The 25,222-nt window shown below is 39.5% G+C and overlaps 13 protein-coding genes across 13 annotated transcripts; 11 read left to right on the plus strand and 2 right to left on the minus strand.

Annotated features, from left to right (window-relative positions):
* Positions 1-1,213: 1,213 nt before the first annotated feature.
* Positions 1,214-3,722, plus strand: BATDEDRAFT_37565 (uncharacterized protein). Its single transcript, XM_006683021.1, has 10 exons — positions 1,214-1,355; positions 1,625-1,760; positions 1,951-2,006; positions 2,140-2,332; positions 2,411-2,540; positions 2,627-2,698; positions 2,801-2,959; positions 3,026-3,199; positions 3,284-3,368; positions 3,457-3,722. The coding sequence occupies exons 1-10, from the start codon at positions 1,273-1,275 to the stop codon at positions 3,590-3,592; spliced, it is 1,224 nt and encodes a 407-aa protein (XP_006683084.1). The 5' UTR covers positions 1,214-1,272; the 3' UTR covers positions 3,593-3,722.
* A 3-nt stretch (positions 3,723-3,725) lies between these two features.
* BATDEDRAFT_92837 (uncharacterized protein) lies at positions 3,726-4,807 on the minus strand (the record flags this gene model as incomplete). The annotated part of the gene is made up of 3 exons (XM_006683056.1): positions 3,726-4,253; positions 4,339-4,499; positions 4,615-4,807. 3 exons carry the CDS (start codon positions 4,805-4,807, stop codon positions 3,726-3,728), a joined length of 882 nt encoding a protein of 293 aa, XP_006683119.1.
* Positions 4,808-4,951: 144 nt separating this feature from the next.
* BATDEDRAFT_92860 (uncharacterized protein) lies at positions 4,952-7,662 on the plus strand (the record flags this gene model as incomplete). Its single annotated transcript, XM_006683036.1, has 5 exons — positions 4,952-5,035; positions 5,150-5,533; positions 5,684-5,862; positions 6,220-6,738; positions 6,828-7,662. The coding sequence occupies 5 exons, from the start codon at positions 4,952-4,954 to the stop codon at positions 7,660-7,662; spliced, it is 2,001 nt and encodes a 666-aa protein (XP_006683099.1).
* Positions 7,663-8,005: 343 nt separating this feature from the next.
* BATDEDRAFT_33853 (uncharacterized protein) lies at positions 8,006-9,948 on the plus strand (the record flags this gene model as incomplete). Its single annotated transcript, XM_006683014.1, has 4 exons — positions 8,006-8,256; positions 8,648-8,972; positions 8,994-9,310; positions 9,383-9,948. The coding sequence occupies 4 exons, from the start codon at positions 8,006-8,008 to the stop codon at positions 9,789-9,791; spliced, it is 1,302 nt and encodes a 433-aa protein (XP_006683077.1). The 3' UTR covers positions 9,792-9,948.
* A 154-nt stretch (positions 9,949-10,102) lies between these two features.
* Positions 10,103-10,570, plus strand: BATDEDRAFT_92861 (uncharacterized protein; the record flags this gene model as incomplete). The annotated part of the gene is made up of 2 exons (XM_006683037.1): positions 10,103-10,294; positions 10,436-10,570. The coding sequence occupies 2 exons, from the start codon at positions 10,103-10,105 to the stop codon at positions 10,568-10,570; spliced, it is 327 nt and encodes a 108-aa protein (XP_006683100.1).
* Positions 10,571-10,968: 398 nt separating this feature from the next.
* BATDEDRAFT_28640 (uncharacterized protein) lies at positions 10,969-12,473 on the plus strand (the record flags this gene model as incomplete). The annotated part of the gene is made up of 2 exons (XM_006682990.1): positions 10,969-11,773; positions 11,872-12,473. The coding sequence occupies 2 exons, from the start codon at positions 10,969-10,971 to the stop codon at positions 12,471-12,473; spliced, it is 1,407 nt and encodes a 468-aa protein (XP_006683053.1).
* Positions 12,474-12,712: 239 nt separating this feature from the next.
* BATDEDRAFT_37567 (uncharacterized protein) lies at positions 12,713-15,775 on the plus strand. Its single transcript, XM_006683022.1, has 15 exons — positions 12,713-12,722; positions 12,791-12,858; positions 12,957-13,015; positions 13,123-13,286; positions 13,387-13,432; positions 13,518-13,633; positions 13,694-13,752; positions 13,836-13,935; positions 14,002-14,097; positions 14,187-14,399; positions 14,478-14,592; positions 14,672-14,869; positions 14,937-15,082; positions 15,165-15,447; positions 15,564-15,775. Exons 2-15 carry the CDS (start codon positions 12,812-12,814, stop codon positions 15,725-15,727), a joined length of 1,806 nt encoding a protein of 601 aa, XP_006683085.1. The 5' UTR covers positions 12,713-12,722; positions 12,791-12,811; the 3' UTR covers positions 15,728-15,775.
* A 133-nt stretch (positions 15,776-15,908) lies between these two features.
* Positions 15,909-17,129, plus strand: BATDEDRAFT_92863 (uncharacterized protein; the record flags this gene model as incomplete). The annotated part of the gene is made up of 4 exons (XM_006683038.1): positions 15,909-16,083; positions 16,178-16,609; positions 16,714-16,898; positions 17,040-17,129. 4 exons carry the CDS (start codon positions 15,909-15,911, stop codon positions 17,127-17,129), a joined length of 882 nt encoding a protein of 293 aa, XP_006683101.1.
* Positions 17,130-18,909: 1,780 nt separating this feature from the next.
* BATDEDRAFT_7505 (mitochondrial 54S ribosomal protein YmL33) lies at positions 18,910-19,080 on the plus strand (the record flags this gene model as incomplete). The annotated part of the gene is made up of 1 exon (XM_006682971.1): positions 18,910-19,080. A coding segment is annotated over one exon (171 nt), but the record flags the coding sequence as incomplete, so codon positions are not given.
* Positions 19,081-19,427: 347 nt separating this feature from the next.
* On the minus strand, positions 19,428-20,402 carry BATDEDRAFT_28644 (uncharacterized protein; the record flags this gene model as incomplete). Its single annotated transcript, XM_006682991.1, has 1 exon — positions 19,428-20,402. One exon carries the CDS (start codon positions 20,400-20,402, stop codon positions 19,428-19,430), a length of 975 nt encoding a protein of 324 aa, XP_006683054.1.
* Positions 20,403-20,530: 128 nt separating this feature from the next.
* Positions 20,531-21,645, plus strand: BATDEDRAFT_92812 (uncharacterized protein; the record flags this gene model as incomplete). The annotated part of the gene is made up of 4 exons (XM_006683039.1): positions 20,531-20,638; positions 20,741-21,036; positions 21,103-21,251; positions 21,354-21,645. The coding sequence occupies 4 exons, from the start codon at positions 20,531-20,533 to the stop codon at positions 21,422-21,424; spliced, it is 624 nt and encodes a 207-aa protein (XP_006683102.1). The 3' UTR covers positions 21,425-21,645.
* Positions 21,646-21,896: 251 nt separating this feature from the next.
* Positions 21,897-22,256, plus strand: BATDEDRAFT_92865 (uncharacterized protein; the record flags this gene model as incomplete). The annotated part of the gene is made up of 2 exons (XM_006683040.1): positions 21,897-22,025; positions 22,104-22,256. 2 exons carry the CDS (start codon positions 21,897-21,899, stop codon positions 22,254-22,256), a joined length of 282 nt encoding a protein of 93 aa, XP_006683103.1.
* Positions 22,257-22,839: 583 nt separating this feature from the next.
* On the plus strand, positions 22,840-25,194 carry BATDEDRAFT_92813 (uncharacterized protein; the record flags this gene model as incomplete). The annotated part of the gene is made up of 9 exons (XM_006683041.1): positions 22,840-23,053; positions 23,161-23,277; positions 23,364-23,530; positions 23,642-23,788; positions 23,887-24,006; positions 24,099-24,386; positions 24,458-24,781; positions 24,866-24,943; positions 25,033-25,194. The coding sequence occupies exons 1-9, from the start codon at positions 22,900-22,902 to the stop codon at positions 25,192-25,194; spliced, it is 1,557 nt and encodes a 518-aa protein (XP_006683104.1). The 5' UTR covers positions 22,840-22,899.
* Between the last annotated feature and the right edge of the window lie 28 nt (positions 25,195-25,222).

Raw genomic sequence — 25,222 nt, forward strand, 5'->3', positions numbered from 1 at the left:
AATAAGATTGACACCAGTCAAACATGGCACTGAGCGTTTATGATTGTGGCATTTGGACTTGTTAGCAAAGTTTGGTATTGCTGGTTTGTGCTGATTCGTGCTGATTCGTGTACAAAAATACAGATCAATTGTTCATATTCCTATTTCAATACATTCCACATCTCTGACATGTTTTTAATCGCCGACATTTTTTTATATCCAAGATTTAAAGTGAACATTGAGTGATTGCATGCAGATGGTTGCATTACTGACATGGTTTTTAAAGTAGAACAGTAGAACGTATCTGATATCAAGATACAACCGAGTTTCTATAGAAAAAAGGAATCGATTTGCAGCAGGAAAACAACGAGTATTTAACAAATGGTTATTGCGGAGTAAAACAGAGACATTGATCACGATATACAGAGGTTGATTATACGTGAATACGGCAGTAACAGAGTGCAAGAACAAGTTGATTATCAAGGTATGTTCTGGATGGAGTGCAAAAAAGTAAAAAGTGAACGGAGTGGGATTCGAACCCACGCCTCCGGAGAGACCACGGCCTTAACGTGGCGCCTTAGACCGCTCGGCCATCCGTCCTATGTGTTGTTGGAATGGATGTTAGTATATGATACTATATAGTGTGATAAGTATATGTTGGCATTGAGAGTATAAAACGAATGGCATCATGCTTGCTATCCAAGTGAACAAGTGTATGAATGATTTGAATGATAGTTGAGCAATTCAAGTTGTAATATTGACAAATCAAATACAATTTCAGATTTACTGATATTTGCCAGTCTATGCTCGGATCATTTCGTGCCCTGACACCCGAGTTTATTTTACAATTGTATTCACGTAAAATGAACCACCAAATAACAATGTCCGTGTATAATAAACAGCCAGTGATGTGACATGATTATTGTCAATATACTGGACAGTGTTGTGTTATGGACTTTTATTTACTGTCCTTCTCCCAATGATTGACATGCAAACAACAGTTGAATGACTAGATGTGCGATCATTGTTGTTGAACTAGAAAACAAATTTACTCAATATTCAGAATACAACAAATGAGTGATTTATTTAGAAGCAAAGTCACTGCAGAATGAATACAAAAATGGCTAATGTTTGATATGGATTTAAGGTCACGTGAATTTGAATTCCACGCTATGAATGGATCAGATCAGGCTTGTTGATGTGGATATTTTCTAGATTCATTTGTTTTCTTGGCAACTAAACTCACCCCAAACTTTTATTGTCGATTTTAATCATCACACAATCCATAAAATCATGTCTACTACACCCAAACCTGCCATTACTGAAAAGTATCACTTTCGCAGAGAAATTGGTCGTGGTGCTTATGGCTCTGTCTGGTAAGGATTCGGTTTTACTTATTGGATACTATCCATGTTCTCTTGTATAAACCATATTAGTTTATAAATGATTGCTTTTCAGACTGTCTGGCTGAATGATTGCAAACGCGACTGATTTACCTTGCATTTCAGCCAGGGGCATTGAATTGATAGTGACAGGAGTTTAAATATACAGTTACTGTGTGTATTTAAAGGAGACTCTCAACTCTAGTACTAGTCATTGGTAACCAACTAACTTTTTCTATTGTTGAAATTCACTTGCATTTTAGGGCTGCAAAAGAACTTGCTACTCAACGAGACGTTGCTGTCAAAAAAGTTGGAGCTCGCAACTTTAACGAAACTATTCTTACCAAGCGAGCACTTCGAGAAATCAAGCTTCTTCGCCATCTAAATGGCCATGATAATGTATGTGCATTTGCGTGCTTTCTTGTCTGGGTTAGAAAACAGCACTCAATAATTGGCTATACTGCGACGTGTTTAAATCTTATAATTTGATTTTATATCCACTCCATCTTTGTTCACTGTTACCACTCGCATCATGCCAACCCATTTTGGATATTTAAACCTTATTGTTTGCATGCTTTTGGATATGTAGATTGCGCTCCTAATAGATGTTGAAATCAACAGCAATACCAGCAATTTTACCGAGCTGTAAGTCTTTTCTTCCGTTCAACCACGCATTACACTCGCCAGCTGTTACCATCTATTGTTTGATATATTTCCAGTGTAGCATCAACAGTAGAGAGTGCCATTTTAACCAGTTTTCCATTTTAAATACATTTAGATATGTTGTCGAGGGAATTATGGAGGCTGATTTGAATCAGATTATCCAGTCTGGTCAACAACTCACCAAGCAGCATTTTCAATACTTTTTATACCAACTTTTACGCGGGCTCAAGTGGATGCATTCTGCCAACATCATCCATCGTGATCTCAAGCCTGGCAACCTTCTCGTAAACAGCGACTGCGAACTTCGTGTATGGTGTTGACTTTTCATGAGATTGGGGTTGTTTTGACAAACTGTGGTGTACTTATTGTACCTTGCCATATTTTAGATTTGTGATTTTGGATTGGCTCGTGGTATTTCAGATGTCAATTCTCATCTGGTCAACACCGAGTATGTGGCCACTCGTTACTATCGTGCACCAGAGGTGGTGTTATCACCCAAGCACTATACCAAAGCCAGTATGTTGTGTGTCTGCTGCTGTAAACTTGTTTAAAATTAGTCAAAGTTTTGGGATGATACTAACATTTAAACGTTTATAATCCAGTTGATCTATGGTCAGTTGGGTGCATTTTTGGTGAAATGCTTACCGGCCGTGTTCTTTTCAAGGGTGCAGATTGTGAGTTACCCATCTCATATCTGATATTTTGAATTTACTTTTTGCCAGTCTTGTCCATCTTTTGCAACACAGCTAAACTAATCCGATTGATGAATTCAATAGACATTGATCAGCTTGAAAAGATTTTCAAAGTTCTTGGAACTCCACAGGATCCTGCGCTAACCCGACTATGTAGCTCGCGTGTATTCAAGTACCTTCGTGCATGGCCCAAACGCAGTAAAATGCCATTAGAACAAGCATTCCCTCGTGCAGATGCTGAAGGCAAGTCATTTTATTCCTATACTGCGCACCCTGGATGTATCTAACAATGTGGTATTTACACAATAGGTCTTGATTTTATCGACAAGCTACTTGTGTTTGATGCCAGTCATCGTATCACTGCAGATGAGGCTCTTGCACACCCCTTCCTTGCTGTATATCATTTTTCAGATGACGAGCCAAGCCATCCAGCTCTTTTTGATTTTGGGTTTGAGGAAGCCAAGACAATTGAGGAAATCAAAGGTGAGTTGGGTAGTACGCCTAAAAGTGTTTGTTGAATTCACTCATTCTAACGAGTTTTAATTTAACAATGCGTTACCGTTTTAGAGTTGATTGTTACCGAGGTTGCCGAGTTTAAAAAATCACAGCAACATCCTACCCCTGAAGCTTTTAAAAGTCCAGTGCGCACTCAGTAAGCTTATATGATGTACTTTGTATTGGAAAATCAGCAGCAATCTTACTAACATCCATTTAAAACAACACTGAACTGTCACGATCAGACTTAGCAAAGGACCAGAGATTGACGAAAAGGCAGTCCAGGATCTACCTCGATATGAAGAGGAGATTGCCCCAGACGGACCCAACAGTCTTGAGGAAGAGCTTCAAATCCGAGATCTCAACATCCGTAACGACTAATCTCATCTAGATGCGTGTTTTCTAGTCAAGTTTAAGCAATTGAACAGTAGAATCAGCTAGACCCAATTGCCTCCACTTTGATCCTACTGTTTTTCGTTCAAAAATAAATAAACTGATTATTACCCCTTTATTTTTACGATAAGTTTGTATTCAAGTAATCTGCAAACCCCTGAGCTACTTTGTCCATATCCAACAAGGTTAGCATCTTGTTGATATTCGTGTACTGTCGCTTCAATCGACGCAGCTCTGCAGGAGTGATAGTACGAGAAGGGATATTGAGTTGTGCAGAACTTTGAGAAATAACGATATTGCCCGTCCTGCCACTTTTTTGTGCATCAACAAATGCTTCAATAATATCTGACAGAGTCTTGTCCATTTCGTGCAAATAATTGGTTGCTGTTAGAGGCTTGACAACTGTGGATAGATTTGGTGCGGGTGGTTTTTTAAGCAAAATGGCTTCTACAATCTGTCGAGCTGTTTCACAGGTCAAGTCTGACATGTCAGAATCCTCGGGAATCACTGTAAAAAGAGGTGCATCCCACCGGTTACGTCCATCTGGATCCTCAAATCTCGAGCATAGATTATCAAAAAGATCTTGGTCGTACACTTTCAAATCTATATTGGATTGCTTTGCAGTGTCTAGTGAAATTCCACAGTGAATCTAGCCATATTCATATGTTGAGGACGTATTAGCCATCATAAACTCCAGCACATACTAATCGGGTTGATTTTGATCAAGATATTACCGTGCATGTTGGGGTACCAAGAGCTCTGGCAACACAATATAGCTGGTATCTGAATCCTTTGATATTGTTCATACCGTCACAAATCACAACAGTGTTTTTGGACAAATGCCGTCCAGTTGCAGATAGCAATGTTCCTCTTGTGATTTTTTCAATTGTCGCATCTAATGAGAGTCATTGTATTAAATGATTGACATACATGATTGATTGGTAGGTAAGCTCGGATCATTTATAATGTGTATAAAGATCAAAAATACAAACAAGTCATGATATATTTACTAGAGTAGCCAGTCGACTTGTCAATTCCAAGCGATTCATCATTGATGATGATGACTTTTGAATCAAAGCCAAGTCCTCGTTGAAGCAAAGACTCCTGTTCTTGAAAAATATACGCTTCAATGTACTTTGCAATCTGCTTTGCTCGAAACGTCTTTCCAGACAATGGTACTCCGCAGATGATAACCAATGGCATAAATCAGACGCTATTCTTGGCAATTGAATTTTCAGATGGCGAATGGAATAACTTTAATTTGACATGAAAGTGATCGTATTCGTTCAGTTGATAATCAACTCGCGAGATTTATTTGGCCGACATTCACGCACAGTATCATCCAAGATGGACTGCAATGATGACGATCTGGACCTCTATGGTGGTATGGATCCAGTACCAGTGTGTTCTTTTGCGTTGGATCAAACTCAGGTAGGCTGTCAATTCAATTTCCTCAAACTGTGCTTCATTCTGCTATATGAATGGGATATTCAGATGCTAGATAGATATTTGTATGACATTACTAACATTTACTCCTACATATAGTCACTAAAAGCACCTGTTTCTGCAGTTTCTGACTCTACTGGGGACATGCATGCATATCAAGGTCATGTCCGCCAGGACACGACAGAATCAGCCTCGATGCAAGATATTGATCTATACCAAACTATAGATGCTGATTATACTCTTGGACAGGAAGACAAGTCAGCTGTAGTCGATACAGATGCAGTTGCCAATGAAGAAAATGATATGGATGGAAATATGATTACAGAATCTAATTCTGATGTTTGGACAATGAGAGTGCAGCATCGACCTAGTATTGATAGCACTGCAGATAATGGCGAACTCGTTGATAAATCAAATGTTGCTATTCCATCTACTCCCAACATCCATCATAGTCGCAGCATTGTTGTTCAAGATCTTTCATGGGTATGTTTATAATGATTGCTATTGGGCTTTGTTTAAAATATTCATTTGGACTAACCCAATATTTTGCGATTTATATTTTCAAACTGCTTATAAACCATGAATCAATAATCGGATCCAATAAAACAAACCGCATCAATGGTGTGACGTTAGTGGACGAGTGATCAAAATATATTTGATATTCTTCGAGCAGCCGGGGTATATGATCAACTGGTAGTGAGAGAGTTTGGCTTTTCAGAAATCAAAGCTAATGGCAAATCCAAAGGAATTTGCTATATTCAATTTGATACATCCACAGCAGCCACCAAAGCCAAAGAGTTTTTTGAGCGGATGTATGTAAACTATTGCCAATCTATGTTTGCCTTGCTTCAAATGAATTTATCTAGTGTCTCGGATCCTTTAGCTGCCGCTTGTGAATGTATTTTATGATGTTGGTTTTCTTTTCCATCTATTTTTGTAGTTGAAGAAGATATGCTTATTGTGTCGGATTGATGAGTGGTGCAAGTCATCAATTCGGTCAGCAAACATTAAGATTGCTACCAATCTTTGAGATCCTCTTGCACTATTTTCTACAACAGTATCTAAAGTAGTGTGGACGACTAAAAGTGCAATCTAGTGTGACATTTATATCAGCGTGTTGTAGAATCATTGCTAATTTGCTTGGTTTTTGTCTACATTGTCTACTTTAGTGATATTCACGGAAAACCACCATCAGTCAAATATGCACCTGTATCATTTACATCCAATCCATATCGAGGACAGGCGAAGCAACAGTCTGATTCTGGAAATCAAAATGGACGATCCTCGTCTGGTGCAGATGTTGGATTAAACTCTGGAAACAACGGACGTTTAGACCCACGAATGGCAGGGTTCGTTGGAGGTGGGCAAGCTCCAATATGGTCTGGCCAAGGATTTCCTCAGCCACGATTTGATGGAATGCGAGGTGCTCCAATGCCTCCTTTTCGCGTCCAAGGTCCACCAGGTACAGCTGCATTCTTTAACCCTGCCATGATGCAAGGACTTATGGGATTTCCAGGAGGAATGCCAGGACTTCCAGGCCATCCTATGCTACACAACGGACTTTCAAAAGATGCATTTATGTATGGACCACAGGGAATCCCTATGCCAATCAGACAAGCTCAGCCTCGTGGTCGATCGGGTCAAGTATCTCAAACATCTCCTCCGCTTCCTCAACGCAACTATAATCGGTATGCTGTATATGGATTGGTTTGAAATTAACCTATTGTTGTAACTTTTATTTAAATGACATTCTTTTTACTTTATATTAAATATGTAGTGATGATAAAGGTGTTGAGGGTGGCAAAACATCCCGAGGACGATCACCTTTGCCCGATCAAGTTCGTTCAAATACGGCGGTCAAGGAAAAGGAAGAAGATCGGAGTCAACCTGTTACAAAGGGACCAGAAACTAAACAGCCACGCGAGACAGACCGATTGGAGCAGCGAGAGGGTAAACGAAGTAGAACGCATAGTGAGGACAATGATCGTTTGTCAAGGAAAAGATCACCAGATGGTAGGAAAAAAGAGGATCGTGGATCAGGCAGAGAGTCAAGAAGAGAAGGTGCATCAAAGGATGTGGAATCACAGAAGGATTCAAAGGAAGAACAGCGGTCTGATCGTGGTCGTGATTATAGCAGGATTAGCGGATCTGACCGAGACCGGGAAAGAGAAAAAGATCGAGACCGGGAAAGAGACAAAGATCGAGAAAGGGACCGGGACCGGGAAAGAGAAAGGAATAGAGAGCGAGAAAAAGGAAAAGGTCGAGACCGAGACCGAAACAAAGGAAATGAACGAAACCAAGATATTGGTAAAACTCGTGACCAAACTGTAGATAAGCCCGCTGAACGAAGTATCATTAGTCGACTAGGAAAAGGACCAGAAAGTCGTAGTCGCTCGACTTTGAGCAGTGATGACCGAAGTAAAGGCAGATCTGGAGACTCTAGTCGACGTGGATCAGGAAATGTGACAGCAGCTACAGATAACAAGCAAGATAAGAAACCCAGTCATATCCAAACGCAAGTCAAACGCTCATCACTTGACTTTGAAACATTTCCATCACCAGAAGAACGACAGCCATTAAGCGTGTACAGTCCAGTAGGAGATAGATGGTAGTGATTAATCAATGTCAAGACTTGATAACGAATGGATTTAATAAAAACAATGTGATTGTAATGAATATTAGATGAGTTGATATGAAATACTGAAGATCGTGTCAGAACAAAACCAACACAAGTCGGATTGTCGTGGCACACGAGACACGCTCGATAGATGACGTTTGAATTAGTCCAACAACACTTGCAAAGGAATCGAAAGTGAACAAAGTTTATGCAAGCATCTCATATTAACAATTTCCATTTCTTTCTGTTTTCATCCGTTTGTTGCTTGCTGTGAAGATTCACGTTGATCATCAGCCACAACGCTAATCTTCAACTTGACCCTCTTTCTTACAACAAACATGGCTCTCGTACTCAAGGGAGTTGTACTCGTAGGTGGCCCTAGTGTGGGTACTCGTTTTCGTCCATTGTCCATGGACTGTCCTAAACCCTTGTTTCCCATTGTTGGAGTCCCTATGATTCATCATCACATCTCATCGCTGGCTAGACTGCCTGGTATGCGAGAGATCCTCTTGATTGGCTTCTTCGAGAACTCGGTTTTTGACCGCTTTATCATGGAGACCTCTATTGAATTTCCCCATGTGAGCTTTAGGTAATATCTTGCCTTGTTTTAAAAAGAATGGTTTAGTAATATTTCATAACCACCCCTGGCTGTATCAAGTGTCTAGATATACTCTCAAATCTATTTTACTGTTAATGTGTCCTATTATCACGACTCCATAATTGGTATATCCTTTAACAAAACTCAAGCATTCAATTGTTTATTGTATGAATGGTCGTGCATTCATATTAGTTTGGGTTCACTAGTGTCAGGTCTCTTGTAATGGGTGTCCTATGAATCTAGCTTTTGGGTTTATTCTTGTTGTATAGCCATCAACTCCATGTCCTTGATACAAACTTGTTCCGTTATTGTTCTGGCGGCCATGCATATTTGAATTTAACCTTGCACTCTACTTTTGTAATGGATACACAATTTGAATTAGATATCTCCGTGAATATCAGTCGCTAGGAACTGGCGGCGGCGTTTATCATTTTAGAGATGAGATCTTGCGTGGCTCTCCCAATGCCTTTTTTGTACTCAATGCTGATATTGCCTCGTCTTTTCCACTCAACGATATGCTTGCTTTCCATCGCAACCAAAAGGCACTTGGCACTGTCATGGGTGTGCGTATTGACAAGGAAAAGGCTAACAAATACGGTTGTATTGTTTCCGATTCAGCCACGTCCAAAATCGTGCACTTTGTAGAGAAGCCTGAAACTTTCATCTCAAATTTGATCTCGTGTGGAGTCTACTTGCTTTCCTCTGAAGTTTTTTCTTCATTCCAAAAGGCCGCTGAGCTTCGTCACAAATCTGAGATTGAGCAGGGCTTGACCCTTGACAAATTTGCCAATGTCTCCATCCATGCGCTCAACGTCGGTTTCCCTCGTACAGAGGACCGTCTACAGCTTGAACAGGATGTATTGCGCGTTCTTGCTGAAGATCAGTTGCTGTATGTATTCGAGATTTCCAAACGAGATTTTTGGATGCCCATTAAAAAAGGAAGTTCGGTGATTGTTGCCAATCGCAAGTATCTGCAGTACTTTTTACAGGCTCATCCACGTCGTTTGAGCGAGGCAGTTGTTTCCACTCCTGGAAAAAAAATCATGTCTGCTGTGTTTGCTGAATCGCCTATATTTACTTCTCCAACTGTCGCAACACCGATTGCATCGAATATGAGAGATACAGCCGAGCTGATTGCACCTGTTTTCATTCATCCGACTGCCATGATTCATCCAACTGCCAAAATCGGACCCAATGTTTCTATTGGCCCACGTGTATTGGTTGGTCGTGGTGTTCGCATTCGCGATTCTATCGTTTTGGACACCGTTGAGATCAGAAACGATGCGTGTATCTTGAATGCCGTTGTTGGCTGGGAATGCGTTATTGGAGCATGGTCTCGTGTAGAAGGTTCAGCTGATCAGGACGAGACTTCCCAGGAAGCTGCTACATCTCAAGGATACAAGCTTCCTACTGCTTCGATTCTTGGCAAGGGCGTTGTTGTGGGTGATGAGGTTATTGTGCGTGACTGTATTGTCTTGCCACACAAAGAACTCAAGGCATCATATCAACAAGAAATTCTTATATAGTCTAGCCAACCGAAAATATGCTTGCGCTTTACTTTGATCTAGCATAACATGTGTTTTGGATAAGGCTCTTGAACTTTTAAGTGAAACTGGATGGTGTTTTTTGTAATGATTGACCCACAATTATTTAATAAACAAAAATCGTTTGGTTTGACACTTTATTTTCAGCTGGCCATCTAGATTGCTTTTCGTGCTCAATGCTGGATGGTATCGAGTCAATGGACTATCTGCACGTGATTTTTATTGAAAATTTTGCATCGAGTTGGATCTGATCGAGTCAATAGTTGCTGTAAAATTCTAATTGCATCAGCACAATGATTCCACACTCGGCAAAGCGAGCTGCTTCCAGTGCATACTCGAATGCTTGTCGCTTTACTTCATCAAGGATATTTAATCCAGTCAACTTTTCATGCTTTTCTGAATCAGCAAATACATTCAGCTACGAAAGGGTGTTTTTTGGTACAACAGGCAATACATTTGCAAGTGCTGCATCTCCAGCGGCAATGGTGGGTTTACTGCATATATTATAGATCAATTTTGATTCAAGCCAATCTGTTATTCGTCTACAGTATTGTCTTATTGTATTGATTTCAGAATCAATGCATGGTTTGCAAGTCATTACCAATCTAACATTGTTTTCGGTATAGCATTCCGGCGCAACCCGAACAACTTGCATTAAAACAGATATTTCACAGGTTCCAGAAATCTTGGCAGACGCAATAAGAAAATTGAGCATCAACTACCATCTTGCTTCATATATCATGCTTGTCGATGACAATTAATGGCTGGATAAACTTATACCCAACCATTTCGCTCAATATATAAATCATAATGCTTTATACTCTGTTTTTTAAACTAGACTCGTACTGATGATTTTTGAATTATATTTTAAAGTTTGAATTGTGGTAACAAGCTTGCTCATTGCTGCAAGTTTCAATTGTAACAAGTCGCGTGAATTAGAAACTTGGCCCGACCTGAGCCTGGTGTTTATTGCTGTCGAATCCTAATACTTCAAACATACTTGTTGGTTCAAATGCATATAAGGATAGCACAACAGAAGATACTGATATAGATTAGCTTTGTTGAATCTGATATCTAGCAGTAACAATACTGCATTTTCATTTGCTATTGTCCTGAATACAGCTCTACCTTTGACACGTTTGTGCATCGTATTGATACAATGCATAATAGAGTAGTTTCTTTGCTATACTGTATGGTGCTAGTATGTATTTATGTATCGAAAGCAGTGCCTGTTGCTATAGACACTGATTTTTCCCACCATTACTTGGTCGATTTCGAATCTGTAAACACGAATCGCCAACCTACTTATATTCGCTTCAACACCATTCACGACATTCCAGAGCGTGCACAGGATACATATTTCCCTCGATTAAAAAAGCGAGATTTGAATAGCAATGCTACAAATAGGGTTCAAACCATTCAAACCAAGCTATTCACCATCTCATTGGATTGTACACCACCTTTTGGTGAGCTTTTGGATCCAGTTACTGCAATCAGTTCAACATGCCAAAATGTTGCGTACACACTCACTCGTGTCATGACTCGACTTGAGCAATCTCTTTACCTTCGTACACCTATAACTGTCACTTTTTCATACAAATCACTTTGTACAGCAACTGGATCGGCTAGTTTAGGAAAAGCATGTCCTGTTTCTGATGATACGCTTGGATATGCTTCTCCAGCAGCATGGCATGTGTTCAATCGTGATGCGGCCGATGCCAATCATCTTGACGCAGGATACATGTATCCCTCTTCGCTGGCAAAACAATATGTTCCAGACGATGTGGCATTTAGAAATACGGACGGAGTAGATATTATCGCTGTATTGAATTCGGATGTAAATTGGTGGTTTCCAAGTCCAGACGATCAGTTGGGTGCAGGGGATAATGGAAAGTGGGGGTTGTATTCAACCACACATGGCGGATCTATCAATTCAAGCACCTATTCGTACGACTTTGAGCAAAGTATGTTTTAATCTTTTGATGAGTGTCGTGTAGTGTGCTTTTATTCTGCAATTATATCTAGATATGGAATGTGACGACTAAATGCGTGCTTATTTTAGCTACACTCCATGAGCTATGTCACGGTCTTGGAATTGTATCGTCGTGGAACATGATAGGAGATAACTCGACTTTTCTCCCAAGTTTTTTGGACATAAATGCTAATGGAAGAATCACTGGTCTTGCCCAACCTTATATTTTTAACCGCTGGCTTAGCGACACCATCAATCACGTTTGGCTTCGCAACTATGCAGACCAGATTCAATCAAGCATCAACCAGGCGATCCAGCAGTCAACCCAAAACAACTGGTATAGTATATTTAATACTACGATCGCAGCAGGTATTGCTCGTGCGTTGGGAGGGAAGAATGGATTGTTTCAAACTCCCGGAGCTGTAGCCGCTTGGTATCCAGATACAGATTACACCACAAAAGAGTCAGGGTTATACAAGTACGCCATAATATATACGCCTCGTGTTTATGAGGCCGGGAGCACATTATCCCATGTGGATGCAAACACATATATAGGAACAGAAAATGTATTAATGCGGCCTGTAGGAACAGGAGGGATTGGATTGGACTCTATCTTGCCTATGGGTAGTAAAGGGCCTATTGGAGAGGCTGCTTTGGGAATTTTTCGTAGTATGGGTTATGTGACCATATAAAACCATGATTTTATTTTAGAATGTGTAGTAGAATAAAGATAGTCTGGTACAATTGCAGCCGTGTTGATATAAAATGATCATCACACCAGATGTAGCAAGACCAAACAATGAAGTTGGATAATTGTATTATGAGTCAAAGTGAATGCAACTACAACATATCACGAGACCAACACGTGTTTAAGGATGTGTATAAATTCTCGCAACATGACAGGCTTGATCACTGATATCTTGTAGTCAGACCATCTACTGGTATGGAAGCCTGAAGGTTGCAATCTTTTGTATTTATGACAGACTAATGAATTTACTTGTTGATGCAGTTTAGTATATTTTTAGCTTAAATGGAGTATCAAGTAGCCCATATCAATGATCTGACTGATGGCCAAATGTAAGATTAGCCCATTATTACACCAAAGCTCTACTGCAGTCGGATGTATTTGGCACAAATGTGTGGTGTAATTAAGCGAGTGTGTTCAACTGTTGTAGGAAAGAGGTCCGTGTGGGCGAAATCGGCAAGGCTCTTTTATCAAAGGTTGATGGAAAATGTAAGTTTTGGTCCTTGGCACAACTGTGGATAATCTTATTTTTGGAATTCAAATGCCATTTTCTCACAATGGGTTATTGCCATGCAATTATCATTGATGTTGGTTAGTCTATGCAACCTCTCATCTGTGTCCTCACTACAAGGCTCCACTTGTCAAGGGAACATTGTCGAGTGATGGTCGTGTGATGTGTCCATTTCACGGCGCTTGTTTCCGTGTTCAGACTGGTGACATTGAAGATGCTCCTTCGATCGACAGTCTTGTTAGTTTCTCTGTATGTATGCATGCTGTATCTACTTGATGACTACTGAACTGGCTTTGATTCGTTCATTTGTGCCAAAGACTGTATTGTGCTTACAGGGTTGTGGATCTAGGTGACCGTGCGTAACGACCATGTCTATATTTCAACCACTACCGAAGGTAACCAGCCATTGCATATTCAGCTTGTTGGAATATCTTATTACAGATTCTAACTCTTGCATTTGAATACAATTGAGCAATGCAGAAGTCAAAGCCGGTCGTCGTGGACCTGTTGTTGTGCACCACAAATCCTCGGCAAAAAAAGCTGTGATTGTTGGTGGAGGTGCTGGTGGTTTGCTCGCTGCAGAAACTCTTCGCGAGGTAAAAAAAATTTCATGATCAATTTCATTTCAGATAGTAGTGGCTAAATATGTTTAATAGGAAGGATTTGAAGGAAAGGTTATCATTCTTTCAAGAGAGTCTTATCTTCCAATCGATAGGTAATGGCACAACGATTGTAGGATTTTGAATTTATTGCTGTTGGTTTAACGCATTCACTTGATTCTGTCCATTCCAAATATAGACCCAAACTCAGCAAGGCTCTCAAGATCGATGCTTCCAAGATTGCCTTGCGTAATGCAGAGCACTTCAAGTCTATGGATATTGATATTCGTCTGAGCACTGCAAGTATCTCTTAGTTTCTGAGCGTATTTCAACCATAACAACTAACATGTATAATGCGATTATAGACTGTCAAATCGGTCGACACTCGAGGAAAAACTGTGACGCTCGATTCTGGCGTCTCTATTACCTACGACCATCTTGTCCTTGCCACAGGCGGAGATGTAGGACTTAATGTTTCTACATTTGTTATTTGATGCAATTCCAAATGCCAACTTTGATGGATTGACAGTTTCTCCCATGTAAACTTTAGCCTCGCGTTCTTCCTATTGTTGGCAAAGAGCTTGGCAACGTGTTTGTCATCCGAACTGTTGATGATGCCAATGCTATTGATGCGGGTCTGTCAGCCGTCAATTCTGCTGAAGGAAAGCCCAATGTTGTGATTGTTGGATCTAGCTTTATTGGAATGGAGTCTGCCAGTATTCTCGCCAAGCATGCTGTTGTGACTGTCATTGGCATGGAAAAGGTGTGTGCATATTGAAATCGCTGAGGCATGGCATGAAAATCTTTTGGGTGCTTATAGTTTTTCATTTATTGTTGATAGGTTCCATTTGAAAGAGTTCTTGGTGCTGATGTCGGCAAGGCTTTAAAAAGACTTAATGATATCAATGGTATCAAGTTTGAACTTGAAGCTCTTGTCGATCGTTATGAGCCTTCTGGTACGCATTATAATTTTTTGGAAAATAACAGCACTTTATTACACGATGCTGATAATACTTTGAACATTATTGTTTCTAGCTAAAAATCCTAAACAAGTTGGATTTGTTGTTCTCAAAAGTGGCAAAAAGATTCCTGCTGATGTTGTTGTTCTTGGTGCTGGTGTTTTCCCTCAGACTACTTATCTCAAGGAAAGTGGTATTGTGCTTGACAAGGACGGTGGTATTTCTGTCAATTCTGGAATGCAAGTTCCCGACGTGGAGAATGTATACGCTGTTGGTAAGCAAAGTCTTGAATTGCGATATTTGAATTTACCGACTAATGCATTGCTTTGGACTCCATCTAGGTGATATTGCCAGATATCCCTACCACATTACTGGTGAGAATGTGCGTATTGAGCACTGGAACGTTGCCCAAAATCAAGGCCGTGTAGCTGCACTCAATATTATGGCCAAAGAGTCCAACAAATCTGAACTGACCCATATGAAGCAGGTATGCTGTTGTAAAAACAACTTTTAGAGTATAAATATCCGAAAATGCTTGGCATTGACAAGCGTGCAATCCTATTTTTTAGATTCCATACTTTTGGACCGTGCAGTTTGGCAAGTCTGTTCGATATGCTGGATACGCCACATCATTTGACAATGTCATTATACAAGGATCGATGGAATGCGATGAATCTGGTGGTGGTTTGAGTTTTGCTGCGTTTTACATGCGCAAAGGGCAATTGATTTCTGTTTGCAGTGTCGCCAAAGATCCAGTTGTATCTCATGTTAGCGAGCTTCTTCGTCTTGGCAAGGCTCCTACCGAAAAACAACTCAAGGACGGTTTGGATGTGCTATCTATCAAGCTTAATTGTGCGACTCACTTGAATTAAAATACTGTTTTAAAGTTGAATTGATGAATTAACATTTTCTATATTTTTTTGATATTAACTACGGTACCAATCACCACATTGATTTCTATATCACAGCTGATGAGAAGTTTAGTGTGCCTGAAAAAACTGCAACTGCAATTGCAACTCCAACCACATCACCACTCAACATTTTTCTTATGATTGCAGCTGTATTTGCATTAGCTCTTGCAGCTGGAATTCCCATAGTTGATCATATTACAAAGAATGGCGGAAACCTTTAGTGTATTTTTTAGTTTACAAATAAACTTGAAATGATATTCTGTTGCAGTAATTGAGTTGATTGGAACCCAATCTTTCATTCATACATGGCTGACACGCAATGTGCAAATAAAATTGAAACCAAAGTTGACTATCCCACCAACATCCATTGTATACAAGCGTGATAACATCAATATAGTTTAAATGAATCAAGGCAATTCAAAACCGGCACTGCAGATTATACGGCATGCGAATGTCTCAAACACATTGCGCTGGCAGGCCAAGGACAGGCTTTCTTACAAGACTGGTCCCCATGCAACCGTGTACCTCATCAACGGCGACAGATACATTGGCAACTGGAAAGACAATAAACGGCACGGTAAATAGTCAAAATGTGTAATGTTCAAAATCAATACACATCGAATCTGACTCTTGACCCATCGACTTTCCATTCGTATGGCTCATCCAAACAGGAAAAGGCATGCATTTTTATAAAAAGTCGGGTAATGTATACGAAGGAGAATGGGAGAACGACCAACGACAAGGGTTTGGTACACTTTCAGTTCCACTCGCCTCGACTGAATCGTCTGATCCCACCAAACCTAAACCTCCTCGCGCAAAGACTCCTCCAGTCGAGTCCGAGTCGATTTTCTCCAGTATCAACACATCGACAAAAAAAATAGATGATACGCTTGTTGAATTGAGAAAAGTGTATGCTGGTGCATGGGCAAATGATTGTCGTCATGGTATTGGCACGTTTTTTTACGATCTGGGTGGGGTGTATGAAGGATCTTGGCAAAATGATATGCGCGAGGGATGGGGTAGAATGACCTATCCAGACGGATCAGTCTATGAGGGTGAATGGCATATGGAAAACCGACATGGTCAGGGGATTTTGTTGATGGGTGAGTCATATTTTTAAATGGTGTTCAGGAAATACATTGCCTTTGTATTGGCTTGACCATAAATAATACCGTGTTTTACAACTAACTCTAATGGTGCGATTTAGCAAATGGCGATAGATACGAAGGAATGTGGCTTTCAAATGAAAAAGAAGGACCTGGCAAATTTGTATATCGCACGAAAAGACAAGTCTATGAAGGAGAGTGGACTAAAGGGATGCCAAAGTGTGGAATGCTCAAAGATTTGCCACCATTGCCTGGACAGAAAGATCGGCAATACGCCATCCCTCAGGTAAATTGCTGCTTGCTAAAACGTTAAACAAGCTTTCAAATGGTTTCAGCCATGTGGTGTTCAATCATTGTAATTGATTCGAGTGATTAACAATTTTCAAAATACTATATTGTGCATTGTTACTATGGGTCATTCATTTAGATCATGCTAAGTGATCCAATGGAAATTCTTGACAAGGAGAGGCAGCAAATCTACGAGGAACGTATCCAACGTATGATGGGTGGCAATTGATCAAATATCCTACTGTTCAACTTTTTGTATTTTAACAGTTTACAAGGCAATATGATTTCGAGTTATTAGAATCAAATATATCTGGTATTTTACATGAACATGCATAATTACCTGTTTGATAAATACAAGTGTTTTATTACGTGAATACAGCTGTAAATCAGATTGACTGGATATACAGTCTCAAACCATTGACTGATTTTTGTAAATGTAAAATTGAATTCAACCAGAATTGTCGTATTACTGTGGTGTCGAGTTTAAATCTATAGCGTGATTTGAATCCCGAGTATTGCAAAACCCATGCATTACACATTTGTGCATCTCATGGCATGTTAACCCACAATTAGTATACATATTCGTGTAAACATCATACCGCTTATCTGGTTTATATATACACTGAAAGTTTAATTCAAAATTGTATATGCTAATCCAAAACACGCAACGCATGACAAATCAGGTCTATAACCAGTTGTCATGCCATTTCGATCAGCTAGTATACAGTTGGATGTCAAGCATACAGTTGTATTGACCATAATACAACTGTATTCACGTAAAATGAAACACTCATCAGTGTCAAAATACATGTTGCACAATAAGATTGACACCAGTCAAACATGGCACTGAGCGTTTATGATTGTGGCATTTGGACTTGTTAGCAAAGTTTGGTATTGTTGGTTTGTGCTGATTCGTGTACAAAAATACAGATCAATTGTTCATATTCCTATTTCAATACATTCCACATCTCTGACATGTTTTTAATCGCCGACATTTTTTGATATCCAAGATTTAAAGTGAACATTGAGTGATTGCATGCAGATGGTTGCATTACTGACATGGTTTTTAAAGTAGAACAGTAGAACAGTAGAACGTATCTGATATCAAGATACAACCGAGTTTCTATAGAAAAAAGGAATCGATTTGCAGCAGGAAAACAACGAGTATTTAACAAATGGTTATTGCGGAGTAAAACAGAGACATTGATCACGATATACAGAGGTTGATTATACGTGAATACGGCAGTAACAGAGTGCAAGAACAAGTTGATTATCAAGGTATGTTCTGGATGGAGTGCAAAAAAGCAAAAAGTGAACGGAGTGGGATTCGAACCCACGCCTCCGGAGAGACCACGGCCTTAACGTGGCGCCTTAGACCGCTCGGCCATCCGTCCTATGTGTTGTTGGAATGGATGTTAGTATATGATACTATATAGTGTGATAAGTATATGTTGGCATTGAGAGTATAAAACGAATGGCATCATGCTTGCTATCCAAGTGAACAAGTGTATGAATGATTTGAATGATAGTTGAGCAATTCAAGTTGTAATATTGACAAATCAAATACAATTTCAGAATCTTGAAAATTTTCTTTTATTTATTTGGAACTTTGCCATTGATCAACAATGATATTTACAGCTGGAACAAAGATATGGCGACAATCTACTAGTACTGTGAACTGGTTTTCCACCACTTCCGTACCACACTATCCACGAGCACCACGCAAGCAATCTCCCAACGTTACACCTCGTTTCCCATTGAAGGAGCAGCTATCAACACCCGTTCCAATTAAAGCGGTATTCCCAAAACCACAAGCCTACAAGTATGGTCCAGGAATGAAACCCACACCGTTTCCACCCAATACCCCAAAACGACATCATACAGACGTTGAGTCTGGGATCCCATTGCCAACAACATTTGCTCCAGGTGAAACTGCCAAATCCATTCGTACTCGTCCGACTCGACCAGAACGAAAACTCACTCAAGAGGAATACCCGTTTCCATACCGATACTTTGAGATCACTTTAAGAAGAGGAGTGATTGGTCTTCCGAAAACAACAAGAGATATTGTCAAATGTCTTGGATTACATACTCGTTATCAGGTTGTATGGAGACTCGTTGGACCGCGAAGTGCAGGTCAGATTCTCAAGGTCAAGGAGTTGGTTAATGTAAGATTGACCAATGAAATCCCTAAGCGAGTTGCCTTGCCCAAAGGATATACTAAACAAGGCAGCTTGTTAAGTACTTGGCTGTGATGATTTGAACCGACAGGTGCTACAATGTGTTATATTTATCTGCAGATGGTGATCCAACCCAGATGCTTGATTGGGTCAAGTATCTAGACGAGTTGCATATCAAATCTAATGTCTTGGTGCATTCATTCACCTCCCAATGGTATAGATATTGAAATGATAACGAGATGTGATAAAATATATTCAAAATTTAATGGTGTCCAAAATAAGATTAGAAAGTAAGGGAATATGAGGGGGTAAGAACGAAACTATAGCCAAACAGTTCAAAGTACAAATCAGGTTTGAAGCTCATCCAGATCCATACTGCCACAAAAGGGAAAGAAACTTGCAAGATATCGCATACAACGATGGAAATAGCACCGACAACTGTACATTGGACCACGAAGCTTTCGCTCCAGTCGATGCAACTCTAACCGTTTTGCCCAATCGTCATATGTAAACGATTCGTTATATACACTGAATGAGACCCGTTTAGATATTCTACGCTGGGGACTAGTAGAAGATGATCTGTGGTGACTAGTGAATGGGTCAAGAATATTGTGGCTTGGTGTATTTGAAAGATTGTATTGATTTAACAAGTCATCTTGGTCTAGATTAATGTAGGTAGATTCGACTGAAGGTCGTTGATCCCAGTACTTGGGCAGATCAGTACTTGTATAATAGTGAAGAGGAAGTATAGACGACTGCTGGATAGGAATACTTGAAGAGTGTGATGTGGCAGTAGTAGTAATATCGCACAAAGGAGTATCTGATGTAAGCAACAATAACTGTTGTTCAGCAAATGCATCACATTGTGATTGAGCATTGTTCCTGGTATCAGAGAGACTGATGGTGGATGTTCGAGGAGTGACGTCACAGGAGTATTCAGTACGACTTTCAGCAGTGGAAGCAGGACGGAATGCAAGATGGTCGCACACATCCTGAAATGGGTTGATTAAGTCTGTAGATGGCTGCTGGTGGCTTACAAAATTAGTAGCCGCTAGCAATAAGGGCCGACACTCGTCATCCTCAATATCGCTCTCCAACACAGACACATCTACAGCATGACTAGACAGAGCATCTGAACACAGAATGTTCTCATTGACATTTGCCATGTCTATTGTAGTGTCTGCAGTATGAATGGCATTAGTGGCTTCGTGCTCATCCGAGGCAGTAGAATCCAGTGACATCCAGGAAGAAGCAGTGTATGATTCTGACTGAAACAGATTACAAGCAGTCAGAAACATATGAAGCGGTTCGGCAAGTGACATTCCAGTTGGTGTTATGGCAAGTCTCGTTGGTCATCGTCAAGACTTGTTTCGTGGATGCATTTGCACGTGATGTAATGACAGAATTTTGATTTGATTTTCATTATTGGACTCACTTGACAGTTCTTGTGATGGTTGTTGGAGGTCGAGGAAAGAAACTCAACAAAGTCAAGCGAGGCGGTGGAAAGTCGTTTTCTGCTGGAAGGGGCGAAGATGTTGGAGATTCCATGTGGAACAAGGTAGTGTTCAAGACTGAATTCATGTGTTTTGACCATGTCATGCTGTTGGTCAGTGCATGCATTCAGTACTGATTTTGTTGCATTTATATTTGTCTGGAACAGCCTAGAGATATGCCTTCTAGTGACTCTGAATCCAGTTCTGGTGATGAAGATAGCGACGATAATGCTGCTTCCAGCCAACCTGAAGGACTTTTTGCTCGTCCAATCAAGCCATTAGTTATTGGTGGAAACGACGATAGTGAACCTCCTCCTCCAATGGAGATTGCTAATCCAAACAGATCTGGTGGTGCAAGGCCCTCCAAAAAAACTACTGCAGCAAAGCCATCTGCCAAATTAGATGAGAGCGAGGAGTCTGAGGATGAACCTGAACAGGCCCCTACTTTGAGCAGGAGAGAACGGTAATTTACATTGATGCAACTGCCATTCAGTTTTCGAGTTCGTACTGATTGTTCTTGTGCTACCAGTGAGACAATTGAAAAAGAGCGTGCAAAGGCACATTACTTCAAGTTGCAACAGGAAGGAAAGACGGATCAGGCACGAGCAGATCTTGCTCGTCTTGCATTGATCCGTAAGCAACGAGAGCTTGCAGCTCAGAAACGTGGAGAAGCTACTGGTGGGTTTACTGCATCATAGCTTAAAATCTGTTTCTAACGAGCTTTTGTAATTTGGGCTAATATGTAAATGTTGGAATCTTGTTCAATGCCATGATTTTTAGCCACTACTAAAAAGGAAGAATCTCTTAATGCGGGAAAGGCTTTGTTAACCAAAACACTTGGCAAAAAATAGTCTAGCATCAACCTAACAATTACATAGTATACGAATTTCAAGATCTTAAAATGTACTTTGTCTTTTCAGCCGTATTCACGTAAAATGGACCACTTCTGTATCATCTTGCAGCAATTACCTCTATTTTGCTTTGGGATAAACACTAGTTGAATATTCCTTGCAATTTCCTATTAGAAATAGGTATTTTTCAATAAACACAATGTTCACCATATGATGCTCACAAATCAAGCTGCACTTTTGAAATGATTATCCTCGTTTGATGTAACCATATTTTGTAGCCTAAAAACTCACATTTGCGTCCTGGTTCAAGACAGCATTTCAGGAATAAATGTTTCCATGCCAGTTACCAGAACAGTCGACTAAAGAGTTTACAAAAATATTGTCCAGTAAATTTGACAAATGATTTTACAAGATTGTCTATTATACTTTGACTCTTAGTGTTCCATTCTGCGTGAATACAGCACGATTGACCATGGGAATATGTGCAAGTAAGGAAGAGACTAGCAGTCCAACCAACTTATTTACTAGTAGTTCTCAACCAACATCCAACACTGCAGCAACAAGGGAAGAACGTTTGGCTGCTGCAGAAGCTAGACAGCAGGTGAATCAATGATTTGATACTTGGCATAGTTGATTCTCAAGTATGTTGCTTACAATCGTTTGGACTGTTTTTGGTTAGGCTAATGTGAATAGAGGGGTTCAAAGTACTGGCGGTGCACTTTCAAAGAAACTGCAGCAACAGAACTCTATTGCACCTGGTCGGATCCCTATAAACCAAAACATTCACGATGATAGTAATCTGCAGGTAAATGGTATCAAACATGTATTATGATGGGCATGATAGCAGTACTGATTATTTCATAATTGACATTTGACAGTGGCGGGCAGATTGATGGTCAATGCCATGTCTTTTGTCATCAGTCGTAATAATTGTATCTTCGTAAAATGGAACACTTTTCTGTCTTGTAGTAACTGTCTTTTTGGAATAAGCAATAGTCAAATATCGTTATGCATTCTTGATCAACACTGACTGCACTGCTTTAATAAACACAACGTCCATCATAATACAATCAGATTATAGTTTTGAACTGGAAGTGTCCTTTTTGGTATAGCCATATATTGTACCATCACCAAGGTTGAAACCAGATTCGACCGTTTTGATGTTGTCAAACTTGGGTACGCTCGCGTTCTAGTTCAAAGTAATGATCGCATGTCTTGGAAATGCAGCTGTTGTTTGCATGCCAATCATCAGAAGACTAGTCAACTAAACAGTTCAAAAACAATATTATCCAGTAAATCTGGTGGGGATTATCATTTCATGGACTGGCTGTTTATTACGCCTTGACTCTTTGGTTGCATGCTCTTTACTCTGCTAGCAAACGCGTCAGTTATACTTGACCCGATTCAACTCGACTATTTACACTTGCATACAATTCTATTCTTTAAACCTCCATCATCAATAATCACTGTAAATAATGAGCAACTATAACAACACAGAGCCTGTAGTTATTGATGAAGAGTTGGTTCGTAAGGCTATTAACGAACAACTCCCATCTGAAATTGCTGATATTGCTTGGAAGGAGGGTGTCGAAGCATCTCAAGTGACTACACTTCGTCTTGATTATAAAAGTGAGTTTCAATATATGCTTTATATTCTGATATTACTATTTTTGAAATGCATTAGGCTTGCGTCCCAAACTATCGTTGTATTTTCTCACCCTGCTGTAATCGTGTAGATATCCTCAAGATTGATAATTTGTGGATATATTCCAACATGACTAAACTACAACTCGACAACAACATTATTGAAAAAATTGAAAACATTAAATTTCTCAAAAGCTTACAATGGTTAGGTATAACTATTTACTTGAAGAATGCACCAAATATTCTGCAAACCATCATTGTACTCACTGTTTTTAATGCGACTGTTAATGGGTAGATTTGTCGTTTAATAATATTACTGTGATTGAGGGGCTAGAAGGGCTAGAACATCTCACAGACTTGACATTGTTCAACAATCGTATTTCAAAAATCGAAAACATGGATGATCTTGTCAATCTCAAAGTCTTTTCTATTGGAAACAACTGTATTCCTGAAATTGAAAACGTAAAACTATATACTGTTAGCTTGCAATATTGATGCATGCAAAAAATTATGCCGATATGCTATTAACATTTTTAAACTGTTTGGGCTGCTACTATGAATTTTTGGAGATAGTTGGCATATCTACTCAAATTTGAAAATCTTCGTGTTCTGAATGTGGCTGGAAATGCGCTTTGTAAAAACCCAAACTATAAACCATACTGTCTAGCACACCTCAAAAACCTTAAATATCTGGATTATCGTCTTGTTGATGAAGAATCGGTACGTGTATCCTATCTAGCTTTAAACAGTTTTATACGCATACATCCAGAAATACACAACTGACTCGTGTATTGAACAAAATTATTTTGATATGCTAGCTTAAAGCTGCTCATGAAAAGTATATTGATTCAATTATTGCTCAAGAAGAAGAGGAAAAAGTTATTTTGGCTAAACGGGAAAAATTGCGCAAACATGCCGAGCTCGACGCAGTTCATGAAGTAATACCACTGTGTACACATAATCTGTATTTATAATACCAACATGTTTAATCGTTTGAATTGATTTAACAGTTTTGCTTTTGGATTTTTAGAAAGCACATATCCTTCATATTGAAATTTTGTTTGATTCCATGTTTAACGATGATCCCGATTTCCAGAAACTCATACCAATAGCCCCGTCAATTATTTACGAAATGCGTGAAGAGTTCCGTGCCAAGTTTGACATTATCATCAAAGAACTCAAACATTTTGTCTTGAAAAAGTCTCAAGAAAAGGCCAAAGAAATTCAACAGCTACATAAATGCATCGACAATGTAAAGGGTGCCAGCGATGATTTATGCATGCAAAAGTTTCAGAAATTCCAGCATACAAAAAAAGAAGTAAGCTTTTTAAAATGTGTATTTTTTAAATTATGTCAATGCTTATTGAATGTAATACGTGAATATGATAGTATCTCAAGACTGTTTTAAATTCTCGTAACGCCAAAGAGGTTGATGAAGCGCTCAAAACGCTTCGTGAAGACACTCATTTGCTTTTCAACCATCTCATGTCGGCTGAAATGATCATTGTTGAGCAGTTTGAAGAAGTTTTGAAAGAGTTTGAGCGTAATTACACTGAGTTGTGTAGCATAATCAACGAAACGGGACAGACAAGTTTTTCTAGATTGAGGGATTTGGAGAATGAACACCAAGAAAAGTTTTTGGAAGCAATATTGGTCATGTATGAACGGTTCAATAAGGGTGATGCGGATGAAGTGGATGACGAAATACGAGATGTAAGTCAATGTAATCAAAAGTACAAGTTTACACCAATATTTCAAACTCTGCAGTCTAACGTACCAGTTTATATTTCTTGCTAGATCATGAGTGATAAAGATGTTCTCATGAATGCAATCAATGCATCGCATGATTTTCGGCTTGGAAAATTGGATCATCAAGTAAGTACTTTATTAAATATGATGATTTTGGTTCATTCATCTCAATATTGATCATTTCCAATATAATGCTATTACTCATCAAAATATAGGAGGATGAGCTCGTTACAGGTGTTGCAAAAGACCAAGATCAGATCATCAAGAAAACGCATGACGACGAAGTTCGTCGTAACCGCAATCGCATCTGCGAAATCATTGCGTTTCTCGACAAGACTAACCAAGAGATTGATAACGCTGAGGAAAATGCGTATTAGATTTTGAAAAATAAAGTTTTGAATAAAG

Source organism: Batrachochytrium dendrobatidis, assembly GCF_000203795.2.
Source record: "Batrachochytrium dendrobatidis JAM81 unplaced genomic scaffold BATDEscaffold_20, whole genome shotgun sequence".
Lineage (NCBI taxonomy): Eukaryota > Fungi > Chytridiomycota > Chytridiomycetes > Rhizophydiales > Batrachochytrium > Batrachochytrium dendrobatidis.

Coding starts and splice junctions, on each gene's coding strand:
- BATDEDRAFT_37567 (XM_006683022.1), top strand. CDS start 12,812: ATGGAGTATCAAGTAGCCCATATCAATGATCTGACTGATGGCCAAAT. Junction 14,593..14,671: donor CGATCGTTATGAGCCTTCTG/GTACGCATTATA, acceptor TATTGTTTCTAG/CTAAAAATCCTAAACAAGTT. Junction 15,448..15,563: donor GCTATCTATCAAGCTTAATT/GTGCGACTCACT, acceptor TCTATATCACAG/CTGATGAGAAGTTTAGTGTG.
- BATDEDRAFT_37565 (XM_006683021.1), top strand. CDS start 1,273: ATGTCTACTACACCCAAACCTGCCATTACTGAAAAGTATCACTTTCGC. Junction 1,761..1,950: donor ATCTAAATGGCCATGATAAT/GTATGTGCATTT, acceptor TTGGATATGTAG/ATTGCGCTCCTAATAGATGT. Junction 2,333..2,410: donor ACAGCGACTGCGAACTTCGT/GTATGGTGTTGA, acceptor GCCATATTTTAG/ATTTGTGATTTTGGATTGGC.